We start from the raw sequence: 27,017 nt of genomic DNA on the forward strand, positions 1-27,017 counted from the left end.
TACATTCTTTGAAGTATGCAGTGTTCTGGACAAGGCCAGAACATTCAAAACATTTTTTCGGTAAGTGTACAGTGAAAATTACCTGGAGTAAGTTAGCTAGGTTGACTACCAGGTTTTAAAACAGACAAACATTTATTCACAAAATTACACAGTGAAACACAAAGAACAGAATAAAGAACCCCTACAGAGCTCAGTCTGTCCAAACTAGGTTAAAAAGTCACACAACACCAGGTTAGAGTGCAACAGGTTTATTTGGAAACACTAGCTTTCAGAGCACTGCTCCTTCATTAGGTGGTTGTGACTAGACTTAATTATGCTGTTCTGAATAAACATAACAGTCCCAATAAGCAAACCCCCTTGAAAACACAGTAAAAATTGAACAAATGCTAACAGGTTGAAATTAGAAGGGCAAAAGGACCGAGAGAGCCTGTTTCCACACAGCTGAACTCCTAACTAGTTTTGGACTGAACTGCTCAGCTAGAGAGCTGACCATTCTCCTTTCATTACACAGGTCACTTCTAAAACATGACAACTTTGGCCTGAAGTCTCATCTGTTTACATATAAACAAAAAGGTCTCTAAATGCCCTTTAATCTCTGTACCAAACCAGACTGATCAGAGTTGGGAGAGTTTTATGACCCCTCTGAAAAAAAATCAAGGACACAGTATCCTTGAGAAAAGGAACAGCTTTTCGAAAAAAAAGGACAAGCTTTGTGACACCACCACACCTCCCCCACCCCCCCCCTAAAAATGAACCATCAATATCAAAAGATGGTTTCATTTTTAAAACCCTTCAAAAACCTGGTTAATAGTCTAAACAGACAGATACATGACATTAAGTACAAACATGCAAACATGCACAATCACATGCAAACTCAGGCTGTGGCACACCCGCCACTGAACACCCCTGTATGTCATTCAAGCCTCGATAATGTATCGACAATCACATTTTCGTGACCTGCCACATGCCCAATTGTCAAATTGAAATTCTGCAACAACAAGCTCCATCTAAACAGTCTGGCATTTTTGTCCTTAAGTTTTTCACAAATATCAATGAGTTGTGATCAGTATATGTGATTGCCTCAGATGCATTGCTGGTAATATAAACACTGAAATGTTGTAATGTCGACATCAAGTTTAAAGTCTCTTTCTCCACCGTTGAATATTTCTGTTGATGAACGTTCAAATTCCTGGAAAAGAACCCAATGGGTCTTTCTATTCCCTCATCCTCCTCCTCCTGCAGGAACACCGCACTGACACCCACATCACTGGCATCAATAACCACCTTGAAATGCTTCGTGTAATCTGGTGTGGCTAATACTGGGGCAGTGGTTAACACAGTCTTCAGGCTGTCAAATGCCTTTTGACAATCCGCTTTCCACTGAAACTTCTTGTCCTTTTTTAACAATTCGGTGAGTGGAGCAGCCATACTGCTAAAGTTCATCACAAACTTTCGGTAAAATCTGCTCAACCCCAGGAACTGTACTACAGCTTTTTTCTTCGACGGTGTGGGAAATTCCCCAATTACTTTCGTTTTCACATCCTGTCAGGCCATTTGTCTGTGTCTAATAACATGCCATAGGAAAGTGACTTGGGCTTTGGCAAATTCACTTTTAGCTAGGTTTACCACCAAGCATGCCTTCCGAAGTCGATCAAACAAGTTTGATAAATGCTGTAAATGTTCCTTCCATGAGTGACTAAAAATCACCAGGTCATCAATGTATACCACACAGGTGGGTAATCCGGCAATGACCTTATTAGTCAGTCTCTGAAATTTGGCTGCAGTATTTTTCATACTGAATGGCATGGCTTTGAACTGATATAGTCCATTTGGCATTATGAAAGCAGAAATTGCCTTTGCTGTCTCTGACAGAGGTATTTGCCAGTAGCCTCTGAGCAAATCCAACTAATGTAAGTTGCTTGTCCCACTTTTTCAACACAGAGCTCCAACTGTGTGATTGGATAAGTATCAGTATTTGTAACAGCGTTGACGTTGCGATAGTCCACACATAACCATTGGGTACCGTCTGGCCTTGGCACCATCATTATGTGTGAGCTCCAGTCACTGTAACTCACTTCAATTATGCCACCTTGGAGCATGTGCTCTATCTCCTTCTGAACCTGTGCCAACCTTAGAGTGTTATGCCTATAAGGATGTTGCTTAATCGGAACAGCATCTCCTATCTCTATATCATGCATAATTAGGTTAGTACTTCCCAGTTTATTTTCGCGTATCTCTCCATGTGATAGTAATGACCCTTTCAGGTCATTTCGATTTTCTTGTGGAAGGTAACTCAATAATTTATCCCAATTTTTGACAACTTCCTCATTGTCCAATTTGATTTGAGGAATGTCCAGTTCAGAATCCTCTGAACTTGATTCTTCCTTCTGTGCTGTAATCATTAACAACTTGCTTTCTTTTCCTATGAAAATACCTTTTGAACATATTCACATGACACACTCTGTGAGGATTCTTCCTGAGTGGAGTCCTTATCAAATAGTTCACCTCACTCAATTTCCTCTCAATTTGCTCAGGTCCACTAAACCTTGCTTTTAAAGGCTCGCCTGTTACTGGAAGTAACACCAATACCTTATCCCCAATTGCAAAATTGTGAATTTGTAATTTCTTATCCGCTTTCTGTTTCATTGTATGGTGTGATACTTTTAAATGCTGTCAAGCCAACTCTCCAGCTCTATTTAATCGTTCTCTAAAATTTGACTCCTAGTCCAAAAGGGTAGTCTCTGAATTCTGACTTATTCATTTCTCCTTAGTCAGTTTTAATGGCTCTCTTATTTCATGCCAAAAAATTAATTCAAATGGACTGAATTTGGTCGATTCATTTGGTACATATCTGATCACAAAACGTACAAATGGAACTCTCTTATCCCAATCATCTGGATAATCCTGACCATAAGTCTGATCTCAACATTGTCTTCAGAGTTTGATGCCATCTCTCTAGTGCTACCTGTGATTCTGGATGGTACGTAGTAGATTTGAATTCCTTTATTCCCAAGTTATCCATAACCTCCTTGAATAGTTTGGATGTGAGTTTGATCCTTGATCTGACTGGATCTCTATTGGTAGTCCATATGTAGTAAAAAATGTAAGTAATTCTTCTGCAACCCTTTTTGCTGTGATGTTGTGTAATGGGATTGTCTCTGTCAATCTAGTCGGCACATCCATTATTGTTAATAAATATTTATTCCCACTTTTTGTTTGAGGTAGGGGACCTACACTTCCTCCGGGTGCTCCGGTTTCCTCCCACAGTCCAAAAATGTGCAGGTTAGGTGAATTGGCCATACTAGATTGCCTGTAGTGTTAGGTGAAGGGGTAAATGTAGGGGAATAGGTCTGGGTGGGTTGCTGTTCGGAGGGTTGGTGTGGACTTGTTGGGCCGAAGTAATCTAATCTAATCTAATCTTTGTGTGGTCCAGGCCAGTAAAAATGTTTTTGTATTTTAGCCTGTGTTTCCTCACCCCTAAATGACCTCCAAGTGTAGCTCATGTGCCACTCACAGGACCTCCTTGCTATATCCTACTGGCAAAAAAAATTGATGAATCTCTGTCCATTTTTCATATGTTTGAATGTGTGATTGTCTCCATTTCCTCATTAAGACATCATTTGTTAAGTAATAACACACAGGGATGCATTCACTCTCCTGCGCTGAAGATGCCTTTTGATACAACTGTTTTAAGTTCTCATCTTTCTGCTGTAACTCCACCAACTTAGCAGAGGTAAAGATACTTCATGTTTACCTATTTGCTCCTGTTCTGTCCCACTTATCTCATCAAAAAAGATCTCAGATAAAGCTATGTCAGCTTCCTTATCTGTGCCTTTTGATCTCTCCTGGTTTAACTTGTGCCTCTGTGATCATGTGATCACACAATCTGGGAAAATTCCCGGATAAACATCCTTCATTTCTTCAGTTGCCTGCATCTCCACTGGCTTTTCAACTAGAGTAGGCAACACACCTACTGGTGAATCAGCTATATCATTTGCAAGGACAAATTGTATTCTTGGAGCTGAGAATTTGTCCAATATTCTACCACAAATTCTCCACTCTTCTCTGGACTCTCTATCTTCACTTTACATAACTGAGTACTTTTTATCTCACCATGAATTCCAGTACCTTTTCTGGCAATAGTCCCTGAGAACTGCATATCTCCTCATCCTTCAGCATTACAGACTGAGAGGATCCTGTATCCCTTAATATTGTAACCTCTTTACCTGCTACCCCTGGCCAATGTCAATAAACTTTACCCTTGCATGTATGTTTTTTAAGCAGGTCTGGTAATTCCTCCTTAATCAATCTCTGATCATCTTGTACACTCTGAGGCAGCTGTCTAACTTCCCTTGTGCTTTTTGTCACTAGTCCAACAAAACGTGCAGGCTGGTCTGGTTTTCCTACATCTGGCTTTCTCCTAGCCCACCAACACTATGATTTCATGTGGCCCACTTTATTACAATGAAAACACTGGAGCTTTTTGACATCTTTGTCCCCCTCCAGCGTTTCGTTTTTTACCCTGTGGTGAGTTATCCTTGTGATCTTCACTGAGATTTGCCTTTCCCTTTCCACATGAGGATTTCTCTTTGCCCCAAATTCTATTCCTCAGGGACTGAAATTGATCCTGGAAGCCAAACCAAGTTTTATGGACCAGCTCATAATCATCAGTCACTTTAGCTGCTAACCTTGCTGTTTTAACACTCTGCTCTTCCACACGAGTTCACACTGCTTCCTCGCTGAGGTTACCTTCAGCCTTTTAAGCTGACTTTCCATTTTAAGTGTCAGTTTCTAAAGTTCGAACGATCTCTCTTTTTCTCTCTGTTCTGCTGCTCTCTCTTTGTTCCTCTCTTCTGCTTTTAATCGTAACACAAACTGTTTCATTTCTGCTGCCCTTTCCTTATCTCTCACCTCTAACTCAAACTGCTTCATTTGCAATTGAATTCTTGCCATCTCTATAGATTCTAATGGTTTCTCCAGCAAGTTTAAATACTGAGCTACTGATGTAATTATCTCTCCTTTCCTCATGGAAGCAGGCAGTTCCAATTCCAGCTTCCTCTGCTAATTCCTGCAGCTTGGTCTTATTCACTTTTTGCAAAACTTCCAAAGTCACCAACTCCACTTCCAGAAAACTTTTGGTAAATGAAAAACTCATTCCTATCCCAAGCTTTGTCTACCCAACCAAGCCAACACCCGAAATAAAGGCAATAGCACCTACCACTTGCTGTTTAAAATCCCACAAAGAGCCCCCCAATCTGTTATGGACTAGGCCAGACCACTCAAAACATTCTTAAGCAGGCAGCCCAGACCATAACTTTGCAATTTGTTTCAGTATGTGTACAGTGAAAATTACCCGGATTAAGTTAGCAAGGTTGACTACCAGGTTTTAAAACAGACTAAAATTTATTCACAAAATTACACAATGAAGCACAAAGAACAGAATCAACAACCCCTACAGAACTCAGTCTATCCAAACTGGACTTAATTATGTTGTTCCAAATATACACAACAGTCCCAATAAGCAAACCCCCTTAAAAAAAACAGTGAAAATGGAACAAATGCTTACTGGATGAAGTTAGAAGGGCAGAAGGAGCGAGACAGCCTATTTCCACACAGCTGAACTCCTAACTAGTTCTGGACTGAACTGTCCAGCTAGAGAGCTGACCACTCCCCTTTCGTTATACAAGTCACTTCTAAAACATGACCACTTTGGCCTGAAGTCTTGTCTGTTTACGTATTAACAAAAAGGCCTCTCAATACCCTTTAATTTCTTTACCAAACCCATCTAATCAGAGCCAGGAGAGTTTTATGATGCCACTGAAAAACATCAAGGACACAGTATCCTTGAGAAAAAGAAAAGCTTTGAGAAAAAAAGGACCAGCTTTGTGACAGCAGCCTATGGATTATTACAATTTACAGCACCAAATTTATGATGACTGAATGCATTTAAATGGAAGCTTATTCCCCATGAGTCTCTGTGGTGGTTGCCCCAAGCTTTAAAGCATCTCTCAGCATGGAGGCCCTCGCCCTTGGAATGTGCCAGCCTGCCACATTCAGTTGAGGACCAACTCTTTGTACAAGAAAACCAGCACACCTCAGCCAGGTCATAGAGCTTCTTTTACTAAGGTGATGGTCTGTCTAGGCACAGTGATTGTTTGTCTCAGTGTGCATCCCATAAACATAGAGTCCTGCATCATGGAGCTACCGGGGATGAAGCTGAACAAAATCCATTCCAGACCTTCTCTCCAAAGCCACATTCCACAAGGTGGGGGACAGCAATCTCTTTCCCTCGAGAATCACTTCAAGGGAAATGTTCAGAAGGGGTGAGACTTTGCGTATGTAGGAAGCATCTGAATGGTCCTTCTCAATACCAGCTAAGCTATGTCGTGGTGCTTGTTTGTACATTTTGGTAATGAGGCATTCTAACAACTGATGTTGACAATTGAATGGATCTACTATTTCTTTTGGATGATGTTATGCGCTGTCCACTTCCTAATGGACATGTGGTCAAAGGTGCTTTTCTATATAAAGGTCTTCACTAGGGTCAGGTAGTATGACACGATCCAACTGCTCCAACTGGCAATGTGGCTAGTCCCATCCCTGATAACACAGAAAGCTGTCTAATCAAATCTAGAGTCAGACAGGACTGCTCTCCCTTGTATTGCTCATGCAGTGTGGATAATCTTTTGCTGAATTCCATCAGGAAGGATGCAATTACAAAAGGGAGGATTATCCCAGTTCGTGGAAGCAATCAGCTTAGAGCCACCTTGTACATGGACAACATTATTATTTTCTATTCTGATCCACTGGCGGTACATCAACTGTTCAGCATCTGCGACCAACTCAAATTGGGTTTGGGACCCAAGGTAAACTGAGGCAAGGGTGAGCCCATATTGTTTGACTAATCCCTTGTCCTTTCACTGAGGCAGTTTCAACCCCAGGGCATCAATGTGGACTACAACAGTTTCCTCATTTCCCCTTCCCCCACCTCACCCTAGTTCTAAACTTGCAGCTCAGCACTGTCCCCATGACTTGTCCGGACTTGTCCTACCTGCCTATCTCCTTTTCCACCTATCCACTCCACCCTCTCCTCCCTGACCTATCACCTTCATTCCCTCCCCCACTCACCCATTGTACTCTATGCTACTTTCTCCCCACCCCACCCTCCTCTAGCTTATCTCTCCACGCTCCAGGCTCACTGCCTTTATTCCTGATGAAGGGCTTTTGCCCGAAACGTCGATTTCGAAGCTCCTTGGATGCTGCCTGAACTGCTGTGCTCTTCCAGCACCACTAATCCAGAACCTTGTCCTTTCACTGTCGTGTCATATTACCCAAAGGGGCAGCAGATTTGGTTCTGAGGGATCATGGTGTGCACTATAAGTGGAAAGAATGAATAGTCAAGATCCAATAAAAACTGAGCATGGGGAAATTATACTCCTGATCCATTGTGGGTAAGAACTGGGCCATCAGGAGCAAGGAACTCTTGGTGCTGCTATATAGGGCCCATCTGGCTCATTCCACATACCTTAGTGATCTCCTGAACCATCTTCTGCTTTATATAGAGGTCAAAAATGAAATCTTTTCACATGGACACAATATAGAGGCTTCCACATACAAAGGAGGCACATTCCCAACATTACCTTTATCCCACTTAGACAGACAGGAGGCTGAAAGAACACAGTAAGCCAACAGCATCAAGAGTTGGAGAAGTCAACGCTTTAGGTATAACTCTTCTTCAGCACTTGGGGTGGGTGTGAGCAGAGCTGCGTATAAAGGGAGGCCGGGGGAGCGAGATTGCTGGGTGGTGATGTAAAGACAGGTGAACACAGGTAGAGGGTACGACCTGATTGGTCGATGGGAGGAATGAATCTGATTGCTAACTGGAAGGAAGGTTCATAGCTTGTAGCTCGATCAGAGGAATGGAAGGGAGGGGCAGCAGCTGGGAGTCAGGGGATCCCTTCCCAGCCCTTCCCCCTCCCTTTCATTTCTCTGATCGACCCTTCCTTCCAGCTACCAACAGGATTCATTCTTCCCATTGACCAACTAGGTCGTACCCTGTACTTGTGTCCACCTATCCCCACCTCACCACCCTGCACTGTGCCCCCCTTCATCTGCAGCACTCCTTATCCCCACCTCCATTCCTGAACAAGAACTATACCCACAACATTGACTTCTCCACCTCCTGATGCTGCCTGGCCTGATGTGTTCCTCCAGCCTCCTGCCTGTCTACCTTGGATTCCAGCGTCTGCACTTTGTTTTTGTTTCTAACTGTCATCCCACTAGCCACCTTTCTGAGCAGCTGCAATAAGCTGGAGTGACAGTATGTGAACACCAAGTGGAACTGTGTAGGAATGTAGAAACAAGGGTAGGCCATTCAGCCGATCGAGCCTTCTCCATCATTTAATATGATAACTGAACACTTCAATCACTTCTACCTACCCCATCACCATTGGTGATCATAAATGTATCAGCATAAGATGTTGAGTCAATGCAGTGCAATGCCAAACATTACCTTGAACCAACACAAAAGTCCATAGTCATCAATGGACCTCAACCTGAAGAGAAAGAAAGGGAACGCTCAGGACTGAAAGGTTAGAATGAGACTGGAGCAGAGTTTTAAAATAACAGGTGACTGAAGACTTAGAGTCACACATGCAGACTGTACGGAGGTGTTCCACGAGGCACTCTCCAAATTTGCATTAGCTCTCCTCAATGTAGAGGAGACTTTTATGTGTTTCTACATTTCCAGCTTCCACCTCCTACACATCATCTGTCTCCTCTTCACTGGCTCTCGCCTCCCAAATGTTCATTTCAGTTTTCATTCACATCGAGACTCAAAATCTTCTGCTGGATGATGCCCCAATGTTCATACACTGCAAACCTCTTGTCTAATACCCTTTCTCCATTCTGCACCTCGTTTTCACCAGTACCACATTTTCAGTTACATGCTCTAGCAACCGGAGTTAAAATTCTTACCCTTCAGATTCCTTGTTCAGCACCATAACCCATCTCCCTTAATTCTACATTCCTCTGACCGCCATCACTTGCACACCCCTTGCTTCATTCTCCTCTCTATCAGTGGCCATACCTTCAGATGCTTAGAATTGAAGCTTGGGAATCTTATTTTTACATGTTTCTCCAGCTCTTAAGATTTCTCCTGTCCTTTAAGATCTTCCTACAAATATATTTATTAATATGCTGAAAACACTCCATAACTTCTAAAAAAATGTATTAACTGCCAGTATAAATTTCTTTGGAAACTAACAAGCCATGAACAAAATACAATGCAGATAAATTCACAATTAAATACACAGTGGCAGCGTGTACAAGATACAATGCAACAACTCACCAAGCCTCCTGAGACATTCTCTTCCAAACCTCTACCACCTAGAAGGACAAGGACAGCAGATACATGGGATCACAACCACCCACAAGTTCCCTGACCAGCTATGCACCATCCTGACTTGGAAACCTGACACTGTACCTTCACTGTCACAACAAGTATTTCCATTACGGCAACAGCTTTGGGTTGTAAAGTCTTCACAGGCTGCAAGGGAACCTATTTCCACACTGGAGATGGGCAATAGTAATTACATTCCGAGACAGCGTTTCTCCTACTCTTCAATATATTGATAGTCTCATTGATAAATTCCTTAAAAATTACTTATTTATGAAATGCTATTAAGTTGAATCCACTGTTTTTACTTTGGAGACCATAGGCTGTAGAAAACCAATTCCATCAGTTCTGAATCCCCAACAGGAGGCACATTCAAACAGAGAAGGGGTTATACATTGCTCTGCAACAGTCCCTGTACTCTGAATTCCCTTTGAGTGCAGCTGTGAGCATAAGATTGGTAAATATTAAACTCAAATTCCATTAAGACTAGAATTGCTGGTGGAAGCATGTGTTCTGGATTCAATTTATCTGGTTAACATTCCAAAACTTCAGACAATATAAATAAATTATATCAGCAAATAAGAAGATAAGCTGCTAGTAAGACTGGGTTGTTGGATTCAGGGGCCATATGTAGTCTTCCTTTGTTGCAGTTTCTTTTGAAGTAGTCGCCCAGGCAAATTCTCGAAGGATTGTTTAAGTCCTTTGCCATGTGAATGCGGAAAACCCTCACATGTTTGTGGAATTTTCTCTTGGTGGATTTGCATATTTTGTGCAAAGCCCAATTAATTAAGCACTTGCTACTGAAAGGTGAACGATCCAGTGATTATATAAAATTTTAAAAAGTTGATGATGAAATGCAGGACGTTGGCTGAATTTAAGTGCTGGAAAGACTCAGCTGGTCTGGCAGCATCTTTGGAGCGGGAAACAAGGATAATGTTTCCAGTTCAAAATGACTTTTCACTGCTCTGGACTCAAAACATTAGCCTTGTTTGTCTTGACATGGATGCTACAAATGAGCTGAATTCCTCCAGCACTTTCTATTTTTATTTCAGATCTTCAGCATATTTTCTTTTTATTTGAGGAATAAGTACATTTTACCTCTAAAATTGAACAAATTTGTTGCTCACTTTTTCTGTTGCCTTTCTGGAAGCTTTGGTGAAATCATGAGCTCTGTAGACTCTTGACTGTGTATGGCATCAGTTTGGCATAACAAAATGTAATCCCATATGTGTTTTGAAATGTCTGGTCACTACACTAATCATTGTGCATTTTGTGATATCAAGATGTCTCTGTGGAATTTGTATAGGGTTAGGAATTTGCGTAGACTTTGGTGTAGTCATTCCTTGTTCATACACCAATCAATCTCTCAAGATTGTCAAACGTTGTTTCTGCTCTGATAGTGTTTCAGCACTTGGAGTGCTAGATTATATTTTGACCACACTTGCAGACCAAGACATCTGATCTCTATGCACTCATCATTATATTTCTAAGTTGCATGAATTCCTCTGAATTTGATCCTCAGTTAAAGAGTTAGTTGCTGTAAAATAAGACTCTACTTCTGATATACGAAAAAGATAAACCCCTTTTTTGCTCAATCCACTGTAAAATTTCAGAGTGTATCTGCTGTTATGTGCACCTTGTCTAGAACATTGATTATAAAACATAATCATATCTCATCAGTCTAAAGGCCGAACGTGGATGTGTAGAAGCATTCTTGGGGTTTCTTTTGATCTCAATCACATTACCAAAGGTTTCTAGTCCAACTCATCTTGGAATTTCAATCCCATGGGATAATCTACAAGCCTTTCACATCCTCATGTAACTGCTACCACCTCCTTTTCAATGACTGTATATTGTTCAGCCTTCAAAGCTGTCAATAGTTTTCAATGTTCCATCAGTTTGCATAATGACTACCCCTAGACCAGCAGACAATATGTACATGACTATTATAGTGAATAAACGTGGACTATAACGTGTGAAAACATCAGTAGAAAGTAACATCGCTTTAATCTTTTCAAAAGCTGCAGTCTGTTCCTGGCTCCAATATATAATTGCTGACCTTTTTTCAAATGGTATCTTATGGGTTGAATAGAATTGATTCAGTTGGGGATAAACTTTCATTTTTGCACATAAATATCAAAACTTTACTAATGGCTCTAGTCTTCCTAGGAACTACTGTGATGCCTTTTCCGTGCATAATGTGCCCTAGAAATGTCATTGTCAGTCGAGAGGATTGGCATTTCTCTATAGTGTAAGGCCTGTAATCCATAGTGCTTTTAACACATCATCTATTTTGCTTCGAGGGTTCAAGTCATTGTCCTTTTGGAAAATCTCTGGTGCTGACTTGGTGAACTTGGGTAAAGATTAGATTAGATTACTTTACAGTGTGGAAACAGGCCCTTCAGCCCAACAAGTCCACACCGACCCGCCGAAGCGCAACCCACCTATACCCCTACATTTGCCCCTTACCTAACACTATTTAGCATGGCCAATTCACCTAACCTGCACCTGTGGGAAGAAACCGGAGCACCCGGAGGAAACCCACGCAGACACGGGGAGAATGTGCAAACTCCACACAGTCAGTCGCCTGAGTCGGGAATTGAACCCGGGTCTCTGGCGCTGTGAGGCAGCAGTGCTAATCACTGTGCCACTGTGCCACCCACCTCTGTGTCTCCTAGATCTTGGAGTTTTATGTTTACTGACCTGACTCTCCCAGATTTCAACCATGGCAAGCTTTCTGCCAGAATTGAAACAGCTGCTCTTGTGTTGAGTGTACATTCTGTTTCAGTGCTTTGTACCTTCAAGTTAATGTACCACAGTCTGTTTGAACTCTCTTTGACTCCATCTAGGAATGTTGTGTTCACGTTTTGTTCTGTTTTTGTAATTTTTGAACATTTTCCTAGTTGCCTGATTTCCAAATCTCTGGAAATTTTCCTTTTGCATGACCTTTTCTTTGATTTGAGGGTATAATGGTGCTCTTCCCTTACCATGTTTTTAAAAATTCCCCTGCTGCTGAACATTCATTATGGATTCACATCTTGATCACTCCAATAGGATTGATGATGTTGATTTCTGCTCTTGACATTTTGGCTGCCTTTTTGAAGGATAATGACACCATCTTGGGATCTATACATGCTGACCATGTCAGAAGAATCTCTAATGTTTGTTTTCAGTGCTGACTGAGTTTGTACCTGCTTTGTTCCGGTTTTTAGTGAATTACATTGCCTGTTCTCCTTGGATTTAAGAAAATCTGACATCTTCTCGTGTCTAACGTTGACTACTAGACAGTTTCTAATTCATTCAAAGATCCATATTTGCAATATCCTTATAGATGATATAAATGCAAATGTTCTCTCAAGTGCTGACATTGCTGTTTTAATTTCACCTTTTCTATTACTATATTTCTTTTGGAGCTCAAGTACATATCAAATACTTTAAGCAATACATTATTGTATTTTCTTCCCTTAGCAGAACATCATCAGCAATTGGACCTGTAGCATATAAAAACTTGGTTTGATGGCAATGCTCCTTTGTTAATAAGCCTGGAGCCATTCTATCATGTTGAAACTGTTTCACATGTCGGCGCAAAACTAAGGGCCAAAGGGCCTGTACCGCGCTGTAATGTTCTATGTTCTATGATGATTCCATAGCTTCCACTTCTGGCCTTGCTATGGGACCTTCCATATTGTCGAATGGTAGACATTATGGCAAGGTCTCTACTGAAACTATCATCCTTACAGACGATCATTCTTGATTGAGTACTTGGGTTTGACCTTCTTACTGTTTAATATATTCCAATCCCATTGAAACAACATCCTCACCCAATCCTTCAATTCTAAAGAAGGGCCATATCAGCCTCAAAACATTACCTCTGTTTCTTTCTCCACAGATGCTGCCAAACCTGCTGAATTTCTCCACACTTTCTGTTTTTATTTCAGATTTCCAGCACATTCAATATTTTGCTTTGAATCCAATCCTATGATGTTCCTCTTTAGAAGGTTGCTATTAATGGTGAGGCTTCAAAGTCTTCCAAAGTTCTTTTTCCAGCCATCAGATGTCTTGCTGCTGTGTAGTTCTGTAATCAAAGTTTTCTGAGGTCTTTTCTTTACTGTCAGAGTCCTTTTTTTCCTCAGTGTATTGGCCTGTCTTTGTGGTCTTCCTGCTTTTCACTCAGCTGCAATTTTGAAGTCTTCTGATGTCTTGCTCTGCCTTTGGAGTTTTTTGTTTTCAGCTGTATCCCATGGGTTCAGATGTAAATTCAGATCCTGCCTCTGTTCATTTTCCCTAGCTGCTACCTTCTGTTATATTGTACTTTAAGCCAATATTGATATCAGCATATTGAGAAACAGAATTGGAATACCTTCAGCAGGGTGTTCTGCATGTACACTCCCCTGAGGCTGCTTGATTCTTAACGTTAAGTAAAGTTATTCAACTCCTTATGCTGCAACACTCCTTTGTTTACATCTTTATATTGTTAATTACTAAATACTCTAGGAAAATGTCCATGATCTCTCTCTTCACATGCTCATTCTGGTTTACTGTTACTGATGAGAGTCATGTGATGAAGTGCATCATCCCATTTTATCACTCTTTGATTTCACTGTTCCCCTTCAGGCATCATCCAGACTATTTGAGAGCCACCATAACACAGCTGATTTCACTATGGGGGTCTATGGGTAGGATGAGAAGGCAAGGCCTACATAGGGCCTCAGCAGACCATGGACCTCATTAAGCTATTGACGTCATGTTGAACATCTAAATAATGGAGTTAAGCAACCTCCTCCCAACCCCAACCAAAGCATGCTAAATAATCTAAACAAAGAAGAGCCTGCGTTAGAAAAGGTAATTGAGACAATAAAGGGAAGGCTGTAAAGTTAATTCCCTCCAGTTCCCTCCCCTTCAGTATTTAGAGGTACCCTCACTGCTTTATATTACCAGATCTCAGGCCTTCTACCATTGCCAAATTAATTCTCTCCATATCCTGGATTACCATCAGTTACAATATTCATGCTTCTCAATACACATTTTAATTCCTCTAACTCTTTGTCAGCACTGTCACCACCAGCACACACCGTACACCATTAACAGATGAACAGATCTTCCTCACAATGCTCTCATAAGCCAGCAAGCTCTGACAAATCCATGCATACCCCACAAATGTGTTTTTCATTTCTTATATATAACTGACATATATAACCATTTCCCAAATCATCAGATACTCAAACTCTTTAGCTACTTCCATACTTTCCTCTTTAATCTTCTAGTTTTAGTTTCTGTTCCAACATTATGCCAACACTTGAGAATTGTTAACACATATGGTATTTTTAAATCAAATTTAATTCCACTTAATCATCATTTAAGTTGCATAAACATTTCTCATTCAGACTAGTTTAAAAAAAATCCCACACATATCCAGCATAAAATCTTTGACTAGGTGGTATTGAGTTAAAATTCTAGTTGCTGTACTGTTGGAAGTTTTGTTTTTTGGACGAGATGTTAAACTAAGGCTGTCTCAGCCCTCTTATCCTATTTTGAAGAAATATAGGGGAGTTATCCCCAGTGTCTTGGCCAATATTTTAATCCCTCAATCAATGTAACAAAAACAGATTATCTGATGAGTATGAAGTTGCTGTTTGAGGAAGCTTGCTGTGTGCAAATAATTGCATGGTTTCCTCCTTTACAACAGTGACTACTCTTCAGAAGTATTACACTGGCTGTGAAACACTGAGATAACTGATGGTCATGAAAAATACATATAAAATGCTTCTTTTCTTTCTCCTGCTCACATTGATAAATCATACTAGAGCATAATTAAATATTGGGAACTTACTTTCAGTTGATAAGTGCCTGAAAGCAATCTTTAAGGAAAATATTAAGGCACCATTATATATTGATTTGTCAGGGTAATAATCAGATTTAGAAAGTGATTTCACATCTTAACGTTTTTCTTCATAAATAGAGATGAGCATGCTATAACCACATGTCTTCTTCATGGTTGGCAGCTATTTAGATAAGATGGGCTCTTGCTGTTATTTCTAGCTACACAATATAGTCTTCCAGGTAATCAGAAAGGCTATTAATGTCCACTCATCTTGGCAATATTATGGAGTGGTTTCCAAAATGCTCTGCTACCGCAGAAGATTTTCAAGATTTTTCTCTTGAAAACTCATCAATTTATTGTATATGGTTAGGACAATTCCAAAGCATATTAAATTGTCAGTAAATACCTCTCAGTATGTTTTATTTGTATAACCTGCTAGTCTCGAAAAAGAACAGGTTTTTTTACAATATGCGCTAATATGTGATAACATGAGGAATGAGCTCACTAACATATTTATGCTAAGCAGTATATAATAAAATCCTCTTCATGAACTGAATGAGTTGATATGTTAATAACCATTGCAGTCTTCACTGAGAAAATAACCAAGTAAGAAAATAAACCCTTGTTTCCAGAATTGCATAAAATAAGAGACTTTTGTAGATGAATTGTAGGTTATAAAAGGTCATTGACCAGAAACTCTCCACAAATGCTACCTGACCCACTGTGTACTATTTTATCTTATTGTTCAGATTTGTAACACTTGCAGTATTCTGCCTTTCCATGGTTGGCCCCATCTGCTGAAAGGATTTGAACTTTTACAGGAATTTGTACCAGTTTATGTGCCGGTGCTTTTTATCCAATTCGTTCATCCCTTTTCTTCTGTAAGGGTTAGGGTAGCTCGCCGAAGCATGTCTTTTTCTTGAATGAACCAGAACTGAGCATGGACTAGCATGGATTATACATTACCATAGCACACTCCATAGCCCAGAGACAGTTTGGTCCGAAATATACTTCTTTCTGCAAATAACCTCCAACTGCCCATTAACAAATCTTCCCATACTGTGTATAATTGCTGTTTTCTGTACTCTCTATAATTGAATTTTCAGCCAAAGCTTTTTAGTGCTTTGACTTTAATCTATTTATTTGGGAAAAATCCTTCTTTTTGGTCGTGTACACATGAGCTTGGTCAATTTTGTGTCTTTTATAGGGTGATCAAATTCTCATCAAAGGTGGGAGGATCATCAATGATGACCGGTCTTACTATGCCGATATTTATCTAGAAGATGGAATCATAAGGTAAGCTTCCAGGTCAAACTCATACAGGACCATGCCCTTCTGTTGCTCAAAATACTTTGTCAAGAAACATATATCTAACTGCTAATTCGGAAAATGTATGATTTTTAGATTACATTACATTGCAGTGTGGAAACAGGCCCTTCAGCCCAACAAGTCCACACCAACCCGCCGAAGCACAACCCACCCATACCCCTACATTTACCCCTTACCTAACACTACAGGCAATTCAGCATGGCCAATTCACCTGACCTGCACATCTTTGGACTGTGGGAGGAAACCGGAGCACCCGGAGGAAACCCACGCGGACACGGGGAGAACGTGCAAACTCCACACAGTCAGTCACCTGAGGCAGGAATTGAACCCGGGTCTCTGGCGCTGTGAGGCAGCAGTGCTAACCACTGTGCCACGTGCCACCCACAAGTAGATATTACCAATGGATAGGAAATAGAATACAGGACTAGGGCTGCAATGAAAACCTAAACCTAAACTTGCATCTAAATTTTGAAGGTCATTTACAAAAGAACCAGGTTACCTTCTGTTAGGGTAATAATCGAGGCTGGCCTTCAATTCAAGGATGATGTCTATTCAGGGCTGTGTATTCATATCATAAAAGAGGCCGATTATCTTTGAGCACATGATGCAGGGCATCCTTCAAGCTGGTGGGAGCCTGAGTGCAGGGCCTGCTACCTTTCCTTTCCTTTCCTTTTCTTCTCTGTCACTCCTCTCCCATATCTTTAGTGTATTTTAGGTCAAAACATGGTGCAGCTTTGAAGTAATTTAGAGCTTTTAACTCTTTGTTTAAAGCTATCTGAGATCAGGTGCATTTCCCTGATAACTTCTCTCTGCTGAATTCAAGCGAGGAAATTTTACAAATGCTTAAAGTTTTGGGTTTTTAACATTTGCATAACATCCCACCCTGCCTCCTGTAAAAATCCCACAGAAGTTAACAAAAAGCTTACTTCATTTGAATGAGCCTTTGCCATGCTATAATTGCCCTGGATATTTTAGGGGTTCAAGATTTTTTTCATCAGATAATAAATTTCCCCAATTAAGAAATTTAGGTTTGTTTCAGTTCTAACAGACGAAGGCCTTTGAATGAGATGATTTATTAATTTTACAATTTAGTTAACAGAAATTAACAAGCAATACACCCAGAGTGGATAAATATATAGCTACGCTAAAATCAAAAGATGCTATTCTAAATCCAATAAAATTTAGTTTGGTGTCATTTATAGTTGATCATGAATGTCTAAGAATATCAGACAATATCTGGCAATTTCTTAGAATAGAATACCCAACAATATCTAAGAAAAGCAGATGGAGCTTAATGAAATAAATATAAGGTGCTGTACTTTGGTAGGGCAAATCAGGGCAGGATGTATGTACTTAACGGTAGGGGTTGAGAGTTTGGTGCTGGAAAAGGACAGCAGGTCAAGCAACATCCAAGGAGCAGGAGAATTGAAATTTCAGGCCTAAGTCCTTCAAGGAGGAATGATGAACTTAAGATCCCCAACCTTAGGTTCACCTGGACTACCTCAGCCACCTTCCTCCCCTTCCTGGACCTCTCCATCTCCATCAATGGTGACCAACTCAGCACGGATATCTTCTACAAACCCAATGGCTCTCACAGCTACCTGGACTACAACTCCTTCCACCCTGCCTCCTGTAAAAACGCTATTCCTTACTCACAATTCCTCTGCCTCTGCCACATCTGCTCCCAGGCACACCAAATCTGCCACCGAACACACCATATGTTTTGAGTAACTTGAAACGAACCTGGTCTGTTTCCCTGATAGCTACTTAGGGGGTTAACTGGATTGTATCCTGAAGCTGTTGTTTATTCATTCACTGGGACAATTATTCTTTCATTAATGAAGGTCAGGATTGGTCACTTGTCTGTCAGCCTGCAAATGGTAGCGAATGCTCTTTCCAAAAACTGTCAGGAATACTGTATTCATGGCCTTGGAGTAGGTCCGTTCAAAATGTTATTGTTTTCTTTTTTAATTAAAGGCCGGAACAGAATGTTGGTCTTGTTTATCGCCCCTCAACTATCTTGTGTATTAATTCTCAGGTAGGCTGCCTCTATTTGTTTGTCTGGCATTTTGTATGAGCCAACATGTGCCATTCTGTTCCAGACCGTAATTTCCCCTTCCATTTGGCCAATGATGCCCTCTAGCGCATCCCATCCACTTCCCACACCTCCGTCCTCGAACCCCACCCCTCCAACTGCAACAAGGACAGAACCTCCCTGATCCTCACCTTCCACCCAACCAACCTCCAGATACTTTCTCTACACTTAATGGTAGAGTCCTGGGGGGGTTTGCCGAACAAAGAGACCTTGTTCTGCAGGTTCATAGTTCCTTGAACGTGGAGTCACAGGTAGACAGGGTATTGAAGAAAGTATTGATATCCTTGCCTTTACCGGTAAGCACATTGAGTAGAGGAGTTGGGATTTCATGTTTTGGCTGTACAGGATATTGCTTAGACCACTTTTCAGTATTGCATTCAATTCTCGTCCCTCTGCTATAAGAAAAATGTTAAACTTGAAAGAGTGCAGAAGAGATTTATGAAGATGTTGCTGGGGTGGAGTGTTTGTGCAATGGGAAGAGGCTGAATAGGCTGGGGCTGTTTTCCTTAGAGCGTCGGAGGCTGAGGAATGACCTTAAAGAGTTTTATAAAATCATGAGGGGCGTGAATTCTGACCAGATTCTGATTCAGGACTTTGCCTTCTCTTGGTTCCCAATGTTGATCCAATTCATTTTGCATTCTAGACTTTGCTGGACTAACCTGGTAAACTAACCATCCTTCTCACTTTTGTCTGCTGTTTCAGCATTGTCCAGAGTTGATGAAGTTTGTGTTCATGATATCCATATCCCTTAGTGCTGCATCCCCAGTGTTACATTATGCGATAGGCTGTTAAAATGTTTGTGGATTAGTGGTGCTGGAAGAGCACAGCAGTTCAGGCAGCATCCAAGGAGCTTCGAAATCGACGTTTCAGGCAAAAGCCCTTCATCAGGAATAAAGCTTTATTCCTGATGAAGGGCTTTTGCCCGAAACGTCGATTTCGAAGCTCCTTGGATGCTGCCTGAACTGCTGTGCTCTTCCAGCACCACTGATCCAGAATCTGGTTTCCAGCATCTGCAGTCATTGTTTTAACCTCTGTTAAAATGTTTAGCCAATGAGTTTCATAGGAATACAATTTTGCCAGAACATATCAATTATATTTTTCTTTAAATCAAAACATATATCCATTGTCAACAGTGATCCTGTTTGTCATGTTTTGCGCAAGGGTGCTGTGCAACTTGTGACTTTCCTTTTATCATTCAGACAAATTGGGGACAATCTAAATATCCCTAACGGTGTGAAAACCATCGAGGCAAATGGCAGGATGGTTATTCCAGGAGGAATCGATGCAAACACCTATCTACTGAAACCCTACATGAACACCACTAGTGTGGATGATTTCTTTCAAGGAACAAAGGCAGCCCTGGCAGGAGGAACCACAATGATAAGTAAGAAATGGACCTTTCCTCGCTTCACCCCACCCCCACAAGCTTCATAACCTCTGACCCTTATTGTCTACCCAGTGGAGCAGAAATTTGTTAATGCATGACGTTGAAATGAGAACTCAGTTGTTCAGTAAATTACTGGAGCATGCTAACATCATGCGACAGCTACATCAGTTTTGATGGAAAAGGTTCTTGCAGTAACATATGGTACATTGGCTGCTAAAACTAACAATTCCTTTTTATCAAGGTCATGAGAAAAAGGCATGGCACATTATGAACTGATGGCAAGGTAATTTTTTAATCTTTGGTTGGAGCGAGGATCCTTTATTCCAGTTGTGACATTTCTTGGTGTTAATTCTGAAAAACTCACAGAATTGATTTTCTATACCATTGAAAACTAATGCACATCATTGGCTTGCTTTTCATTTATGTCTCTTTCTGTCTCTACTTTCACTCTTTGTGGTACATTTCCTCTATTTTATTCCTGTACTTTCACTTTATGGATTTTTCTTCAAACTTGAAATAATGATAAAAACACCTGATCAGAATTATTTAATTCTATATATTATGACACTAATATTCTTGATTGTTCCTTGTCAGAGCTGTCTTGGTTTTGTACTGTAAAACTGTGTCATGATGATGGATGGATTTCAGAATTCTATACCCTCAAGGCAGACCTGTCTATGGGGTCATTGAAAGGACACTGCACACATCAAAGCTTGAATTTTTCTAATATGATTTACACAGGGTGGCTACCTTCATTCCAGAAGCATGCTCCTTTATGTTGCCAACTCCCTACCCACCTACCACTTTGTGAAAATTCTCACCAGAGGTTTAAACGGCCTATACTGTGTATCTCAATATATAGATTCTACTGCAAAGCAAATAATGGAATATGTTGTACTGTAAGTAGTATGTTAGCTCGCTGAGCTGGAAGGTTTGTTTTCAGATGTTTCGTCACCTTGATCAGGTAACATCATCAGTGAGAGTCTCTGGTGAAGCGCTGGTGGTATGTCACGCCTCTATTTATTTCTTGGTTTGTTCAGTTGGGTGATGTCATTTCCAGTTTTTTTTTCAAGGGAAGGTAGATGGGATCTAAATCGATGTGTTTATTGATGGAGTTCTGGTTAGAATGCCATGCCTCTAAGAATTCTCGTGCGTGTCATTGTTTCGCCAACTGGTCACCAAAGGACATGACCCACTATCACTAGTTTCTATACATGCAGACAAAGAAGGACACCGCTTTGACTGGGACAGCACACACATCCTAGGACAGGCGAAACAAAGACACACACGAGAATTCTTAGAGGCATGGCATTCTAACCAGAACTCCATCAATAAACACATCTATTTAGATCTCATCTACCTTCCCTTGAAAAAAAGAACTGGAAATGACATCACCCACCTCAAGAAACCAAGACCTGTAAATAGAGAGGTGGGACCTACCACCAGCGCTTCACCAGACACTCTCACTGGTGATGTCACCTGGTCATGGTGATGAAACATCTGAAAATAAACCTTCCAGCTCAGCGAGCTAACTTACATACTTTACATGCTGAGCTACAAATCTTCTCAAAAATTGCTATGTTGCACTATCTGCCATTTTGATTCTGAATGGAGTAGATGCCCATTTGCATCCAACATCCAGAGTTTATCCGCTGAACTTGTGGCACAAGCCAAAAAAAGTGCTCACCCACCCACACTACGCCAAGTGCAACTAATCATAAACGAGCAACAAGATTTACAATGCAGTTTTATCTTTTTAATGTTGCCAGCTGTCTTAGTCATGTTTGCCTTTTTATATAATTTTATAATCAACTTGTTCAGAGACGTCATTACACACTTCTGGAGCAGATGGCATTTGAACGTAACCCTCCAGCATGGGGACATTACCACTGCACCACACGGCCTGCCTAGTACAGTGCCTGAATTGCAGGATTGTTCAGTGCAGGGTTGGGGGATGAGGGAGTTATGGGAAATGTCTGCTGCAGCGCTGTTGAAGAGCTATCCAGTTAGTCCCCCTCTCCTGTCATTTCTCCTTTGTTTTCTCTTTCATTTACTATTCAGAAAATGCCCATGTCCCTGTTACCCTTCTGCCTCCCAGTCTTTTCCCAGCTCCACATCTCTCCTCAGTTCACTAAAATTAACCTTTCTCCAGTTGCGTATTTTTATTCTGTGTTACTTCTTGTCTTTCTCCATCACCACTCTAAACCTTCTGATACAATGAGCACTATTACCAAGATGCCCCCAAATTGTGATGCAGGAAACATTCAGCCTCCACAGGGCACAGTTTGAGAGGTCGGCCAAGATTAAGGTTCAATGACTCCGTCAACATGAACCTCAGGAAATGTGGGTTGTCCATAACAGATGGGGAAATAAATGCATAGGAATGAGCTACCTGGGAAACAATCTCAAGCAGTTGGTGTGGTTTCCTTTGAACAACAAAGAATACAGAGAGCTAAAGACAAAAGGCAAGCTGGAAAACTGGGCTGTCTCCCACATTCTACCCCTTGTGATCTTGGAGATATCTAATACTCTACTGCCATTGTTTTAACACATAACATGTCCCACTCATCCGTCACTGCTTTGCTCACTGATCTACTTTGACTCCCAGTAAAGCAATTTTAAAATTATCATCCTTAGTTCAAATCCCTCCATGGCCTCACTCCCAATATATCCGTAATCTTTTCATTCCCGCAAAGTATCTGTGCTTCTTTAATTCTGGTCTGTATCCACTCCTGAGTTTAGTCTCTCCAACTTTGCTGGCTGCACCTGCAGTTTCCAAGGTCCTAAACACTGGAATACCTTGCCTACACCTCTGTGCTCCTGTGTCATTAGATTAGATTACAGTGTGGAAACAGGCCCTTCGGCCCAACAAGTCCACACCGACCCGCCAAAGCGAAACCCACCCATACCCCTACATTTACCCTTACCTAACACTACGGGCAATTTAGTATGGCCAATTCACCTGACCCTGCACATCTTTGGATGGTGGGAGGAAACCGGAGCACCCGGAGAAAACCCACGCAGACACGGGGAGAACGTGCAAACTCCACACAGTCAGTCGCCTGAGTCGGAATTGAACCCAGGTCTCTGGCGCTGTGAGGCAGCAGTGCTAACCACTGTGCCACTGTGCTGCCCAGCAAATGAACTTAATCAAGTACAAAGATTTAAACGTATAGGGCAGTGATTGATTAGACTCCCTACAGTGTGGAAATAGGCCCTTCTGCCCAACCCGACCCTCCAAAGAGTAACCCACGCAGATCCATTTCCTTCTGACTAACATACCTAACACTATGGGCAATTTAACATAGCCAATTCACCTGGCCTGCGGGAGGAAGCTCCACGCAGATAGTCTCCCGAGGATGGAATCGAACCTGTGACCCTGACGCTGTGAGGCAGCAGTGCTAACCACTGTGCCATCGTGATTCTTCATACATGTCATCTTTTAACACAAAATATTATCAACTTATTTGATCAAATGTGGCTGTGTTTATTACTCTGTGTAGGTCCCTAGGACATTTTATTACATTTAAAGATGCTGAATCAATATGAGCTGTCATTATTATCACAATTACTAATATCAAAGAGCCATACAGCACGGAAGCAGACCCATTAGTCCAACTCATCCATGCCGAGCAAGTTTCCAAAAGCAAACTTGTCCCACTTGCCTACATTTGGCCCACATCCTTCCAAATCATTCCTATTTAAATACGTGTCCAAATGTCTTTTAAGCGCTGCATCTACTACATCTTCTGGCAATTCATTCCACGTACGAACCACCGTCTGTATGAAAAAGCTGCCCCTAGTCCCTTTTAAATCTTTCTAACCTCTCACCTTAAAGTTATGACCCCTTGTTTTGAACCCACCCCACTCCGGCAAAAGACCTTTGCTATTCACCTTCTCTATGTCCCTCTTGATTTCATAAAGCTCTCTAACTAAAATATGGCAAACCATCATTTGAAGCATTCTAGATTGTTCTGAAAGCCATTCTCAAATAGAAATAAGGAAGTTAAAAATCACACAACACCAGGTTATAGTCCAACAGGTTTAATTGAAAGCACTAGTGCGTCCAATTAAACCTGTTGAACTATAACCTGGTGCTGTGAGATTTTTAACTTTGTACACCCCAGTCCAACACCAGCATCTCCAAATCAGAAATAAAGAACATACCATTTCCATTTTGACCTGTTTCCGTGCTGACTTGGGAACTGGCATTATATTTCGTATTGTCATATTTCCCATTTAATGAGCATATTGAATTTTTTTGGATACTTTCTGGTATCCCCAGAATGTAGCTTCATAGAATCCCTACACTATGGAAACAGGCCATTTGGCCCAACAAGTCCTCACTGACCCTCTGAAGAGTAACCCATCCAAACCCATTCCCAATTACTCTACATTTACGCCTGACTAATGCACCTAACCTCCACGTTCCTGAACAGTACGGGGTAATTTCCTATTGCCAATCCACGCTAACCTGCACATCCCTGGGCACTATGGGACAATTTAGATCTTCAGAACTCAACTATTTCGCCTTCCACATTTCCTTGGATTTGATTTCAATTGTGAAAACATTCTGAAGTAAGGCAACTTGCTCATATTTGTTTAAGTTATAGCAACATGTGTAACAAAGCATTGAAATTCCTGAGGTGTCAGCTGACATAGCAGCCACATCGAGTCCAAAGATGGATGTGTCCTGCTCTATGTTGAGTGGTACTGAAATCTTTTAGAATTTCTGTGTGACTGAGGTTGCTAATCTCTTGACTCACATCTAAATATTTTGTTTGTAGTTGATCATGTTGTGCCCGAGAAGAATGCCACTTTGCTGACTGCCTTTGAAAAGTGGCATGAGGCAGCTGACAACCGATCCTGCTGCGATTACTCCCTGCATGTGGACATTCCTCAGTGGAACGAAGGCATCAAAGAAGAGTTGGAAATCTTGGTACAAGAGAAAGGTCACTACGCTTCAGATAACATAACTGTCAAGGCATTGTTTGAGTTTCAGGGGCTAGACTTTACTGAGGGACACGGTTCTCACCAGCCCACACTGTGAGAGCTGCCAGCCAATCTGGGAGACCCGCCTGAGTAGTCCCATTAGGGCAAATAATGGACACTGCTGGGGATACAAGGGAATATCGGGAAAGAAGTTTCATGGGCACTGGACTAAGGTAACTTGGGGCTTTTTTGGACAAAGAGGTACTAGGGACTTGAGGACTCTTAGAGGTCAGGTTTGTGTGTCAGTTGTCCTAGAACATTGAGTTCACTTTAGCCCTTTAAGGAGGGAAATCTGCCATCCACACCGAGACAGAAGGACCAAGATAAATTTTGGGGTTTTAAAGGCATCACGGAATATGGAGAGAAAGAGGAAATAAGAAATTGAGATGGAGGATCAGCCATGATTGTATCGAATGGTAGAACAGACTCGAAGGGCTGAATGTCCTAGTCCCACTCCTAGTTTCTATGTTTACATGTGACTCCAAATCACAGCAGCATGGTGGATATTTAACTGCCCTCTGAAATGGCCTAGAGAGCCAATCAGTTCAAGGGCAGTATTAGATGGGCAACCTTATTGGCCTTCCCAGTGACATCCATATCCCATGCAAGAAAGAAAATACATTTTAAAGCAGGCCTGGTGTGAGGCTGGAAAATTTGTCACAAGTGAGCGTGACTGGCTGAGATGGACTTCAGGAGTGAGAGTCAATAACAGATGGAGACAGGCAGGGAGTGAGTGACAGGGTTTGCATAAAGCTCTTGGCTCAGGATTAAGTACTAGGAAAGGTTAATGTTGCAGGGCATTGTGCTGGCAGAGATCATATGGTTATGTTAATATTCGCTATCTATTTTTTTGTATGGTTTGCTGATTGGTGAGTACTAAACTCTCATAATGCAGAAAGGAAGCTGATTGGTTATTATTCACAGGATTTAAAAAAAAAATTGAACCTGTAAAATAGAAAAGGTTTGTTTGTACTTTTCTACCATATTACAAATCCTGGCATTCAACGGGTAGTAGAAATTTAGAACTTTCCCTTCCAAAAGGCCACTGATGTTTGGACAATTGAAGCTTTCAGGACTAAAATATGTAGATTTTTTTATTAGGTAAGAATATTGAGGAACATAAGGAAAAAATAGGAAAATAGGGTTGAAGTATAGATCATTGTAAAGTCCACATCTTTTTATTTTACTCTATTTTTGAATATGGTCTGATTGGGAAAATGGACTGTATTCCAACAAAGGACTGAGGAAGGAATTGCTGTACTTTTAAAATGCAGATAATTAAAACTCATTGTGAGTTGTGTCACACAGTTGCTTTGTAATCAGTCGGGGAAGGTGTAAAATCAACTGCAGAGCCCCAGTGCGTGTGTAAAAAGTGAGATTTGATGGGCAACAGATTACTGATTGCTTTGTGGAATTGTGACAAGTTGTGAATGGCAAAAGTCATCAGCCTGACGATAACTCTGTGATTGATTCTTGAAAGCTGAACAGCTTGTGGGTATAAATGATACAGTGAGAAGCCCTCGGACCTGGAGAAGGGAAAGTGGTGCTGATTTCTCTCCAGTGAAGTATCTTAAGCTAAATAAAGCCAGTTGTTTTCTCTCACCAGTTGCTGTGAGCTGTCGCTTTAAATAAATAAGTCAGAGAGTTTACAATTTGTGAACCGGTTGCTCTGGGCCTCCTATGAGGCAGTGATGGAGCCCAAAGGAAAAGATCAGACAATTAAAGGAGTTGAGATAAGCCAATCCAGGGAACTGTAGACCGGTGAGCCTGACCTCAGTGGTGGGCAAGTTGTTGGAGGGAATCCTGAGTGACAGGATGTACATGTATTTGGAAAGGCAAGGACTGATTAGGGATAGTCAACATGGCTTTGTGCATGGGAAATCATGTCTCACAAACTTGATTGAGTTTTTTGAAGAAGTAACAAAGAAGATTGATGAGGGCAGAGCAGTAGATGTGATCTATATGGACTTCAGTAAGGCATTCAACAAGGTTCCCC

The 27,017-nt window shown here is 41.2% G+C and overlaps 1 protein-coding gene across 2 annotated transcripts in view; it reads left to right on the forward strand.

The window, feature by feature from the left end:
* Positions 1-27,017, forward strand: part of LOC122539416 (dihydropyrimidinase-related protein 1-like) — a 58,838-nt gene that overhangs the window by 8,599 nt on the left and 23,222 nt on the right. For both annotated transcript variants that reach the window (XM_043674232.1, XM_043674233.1), the window contains exons 2-4: positions 16,426-16,514; positions 19,842-20,026; positions 24,817-24,981. In XM_043674232.1, coding sequence (XP_043530167.1) covers positions 16,426-16,514; positions 19,842-20,026; positions 24,817-24,981 — 439 coding nt within the window. The remainder of the gene's footprint in view (positions 1-16,425; positions 16,515-19,841; positions 20,027-24,816; positions 24,982-27,017) is intronic.

Source organism: Chiloscyllium plagiosum, chromosome 32, assembly GCF_004010195.1.
Source record: "Chiloscyllium plagiosum isolate BGI_BamShark_2017 chromosome 32, ASM401019v2, whole genome shotgun sequence".
NCBI lineage: Eukaryota > Metazoa > Chordata > Chondrichthyes > Orectolobiformes > Hemiscylliidae > Chiloscyllium > Chiloscyllium plagiosum.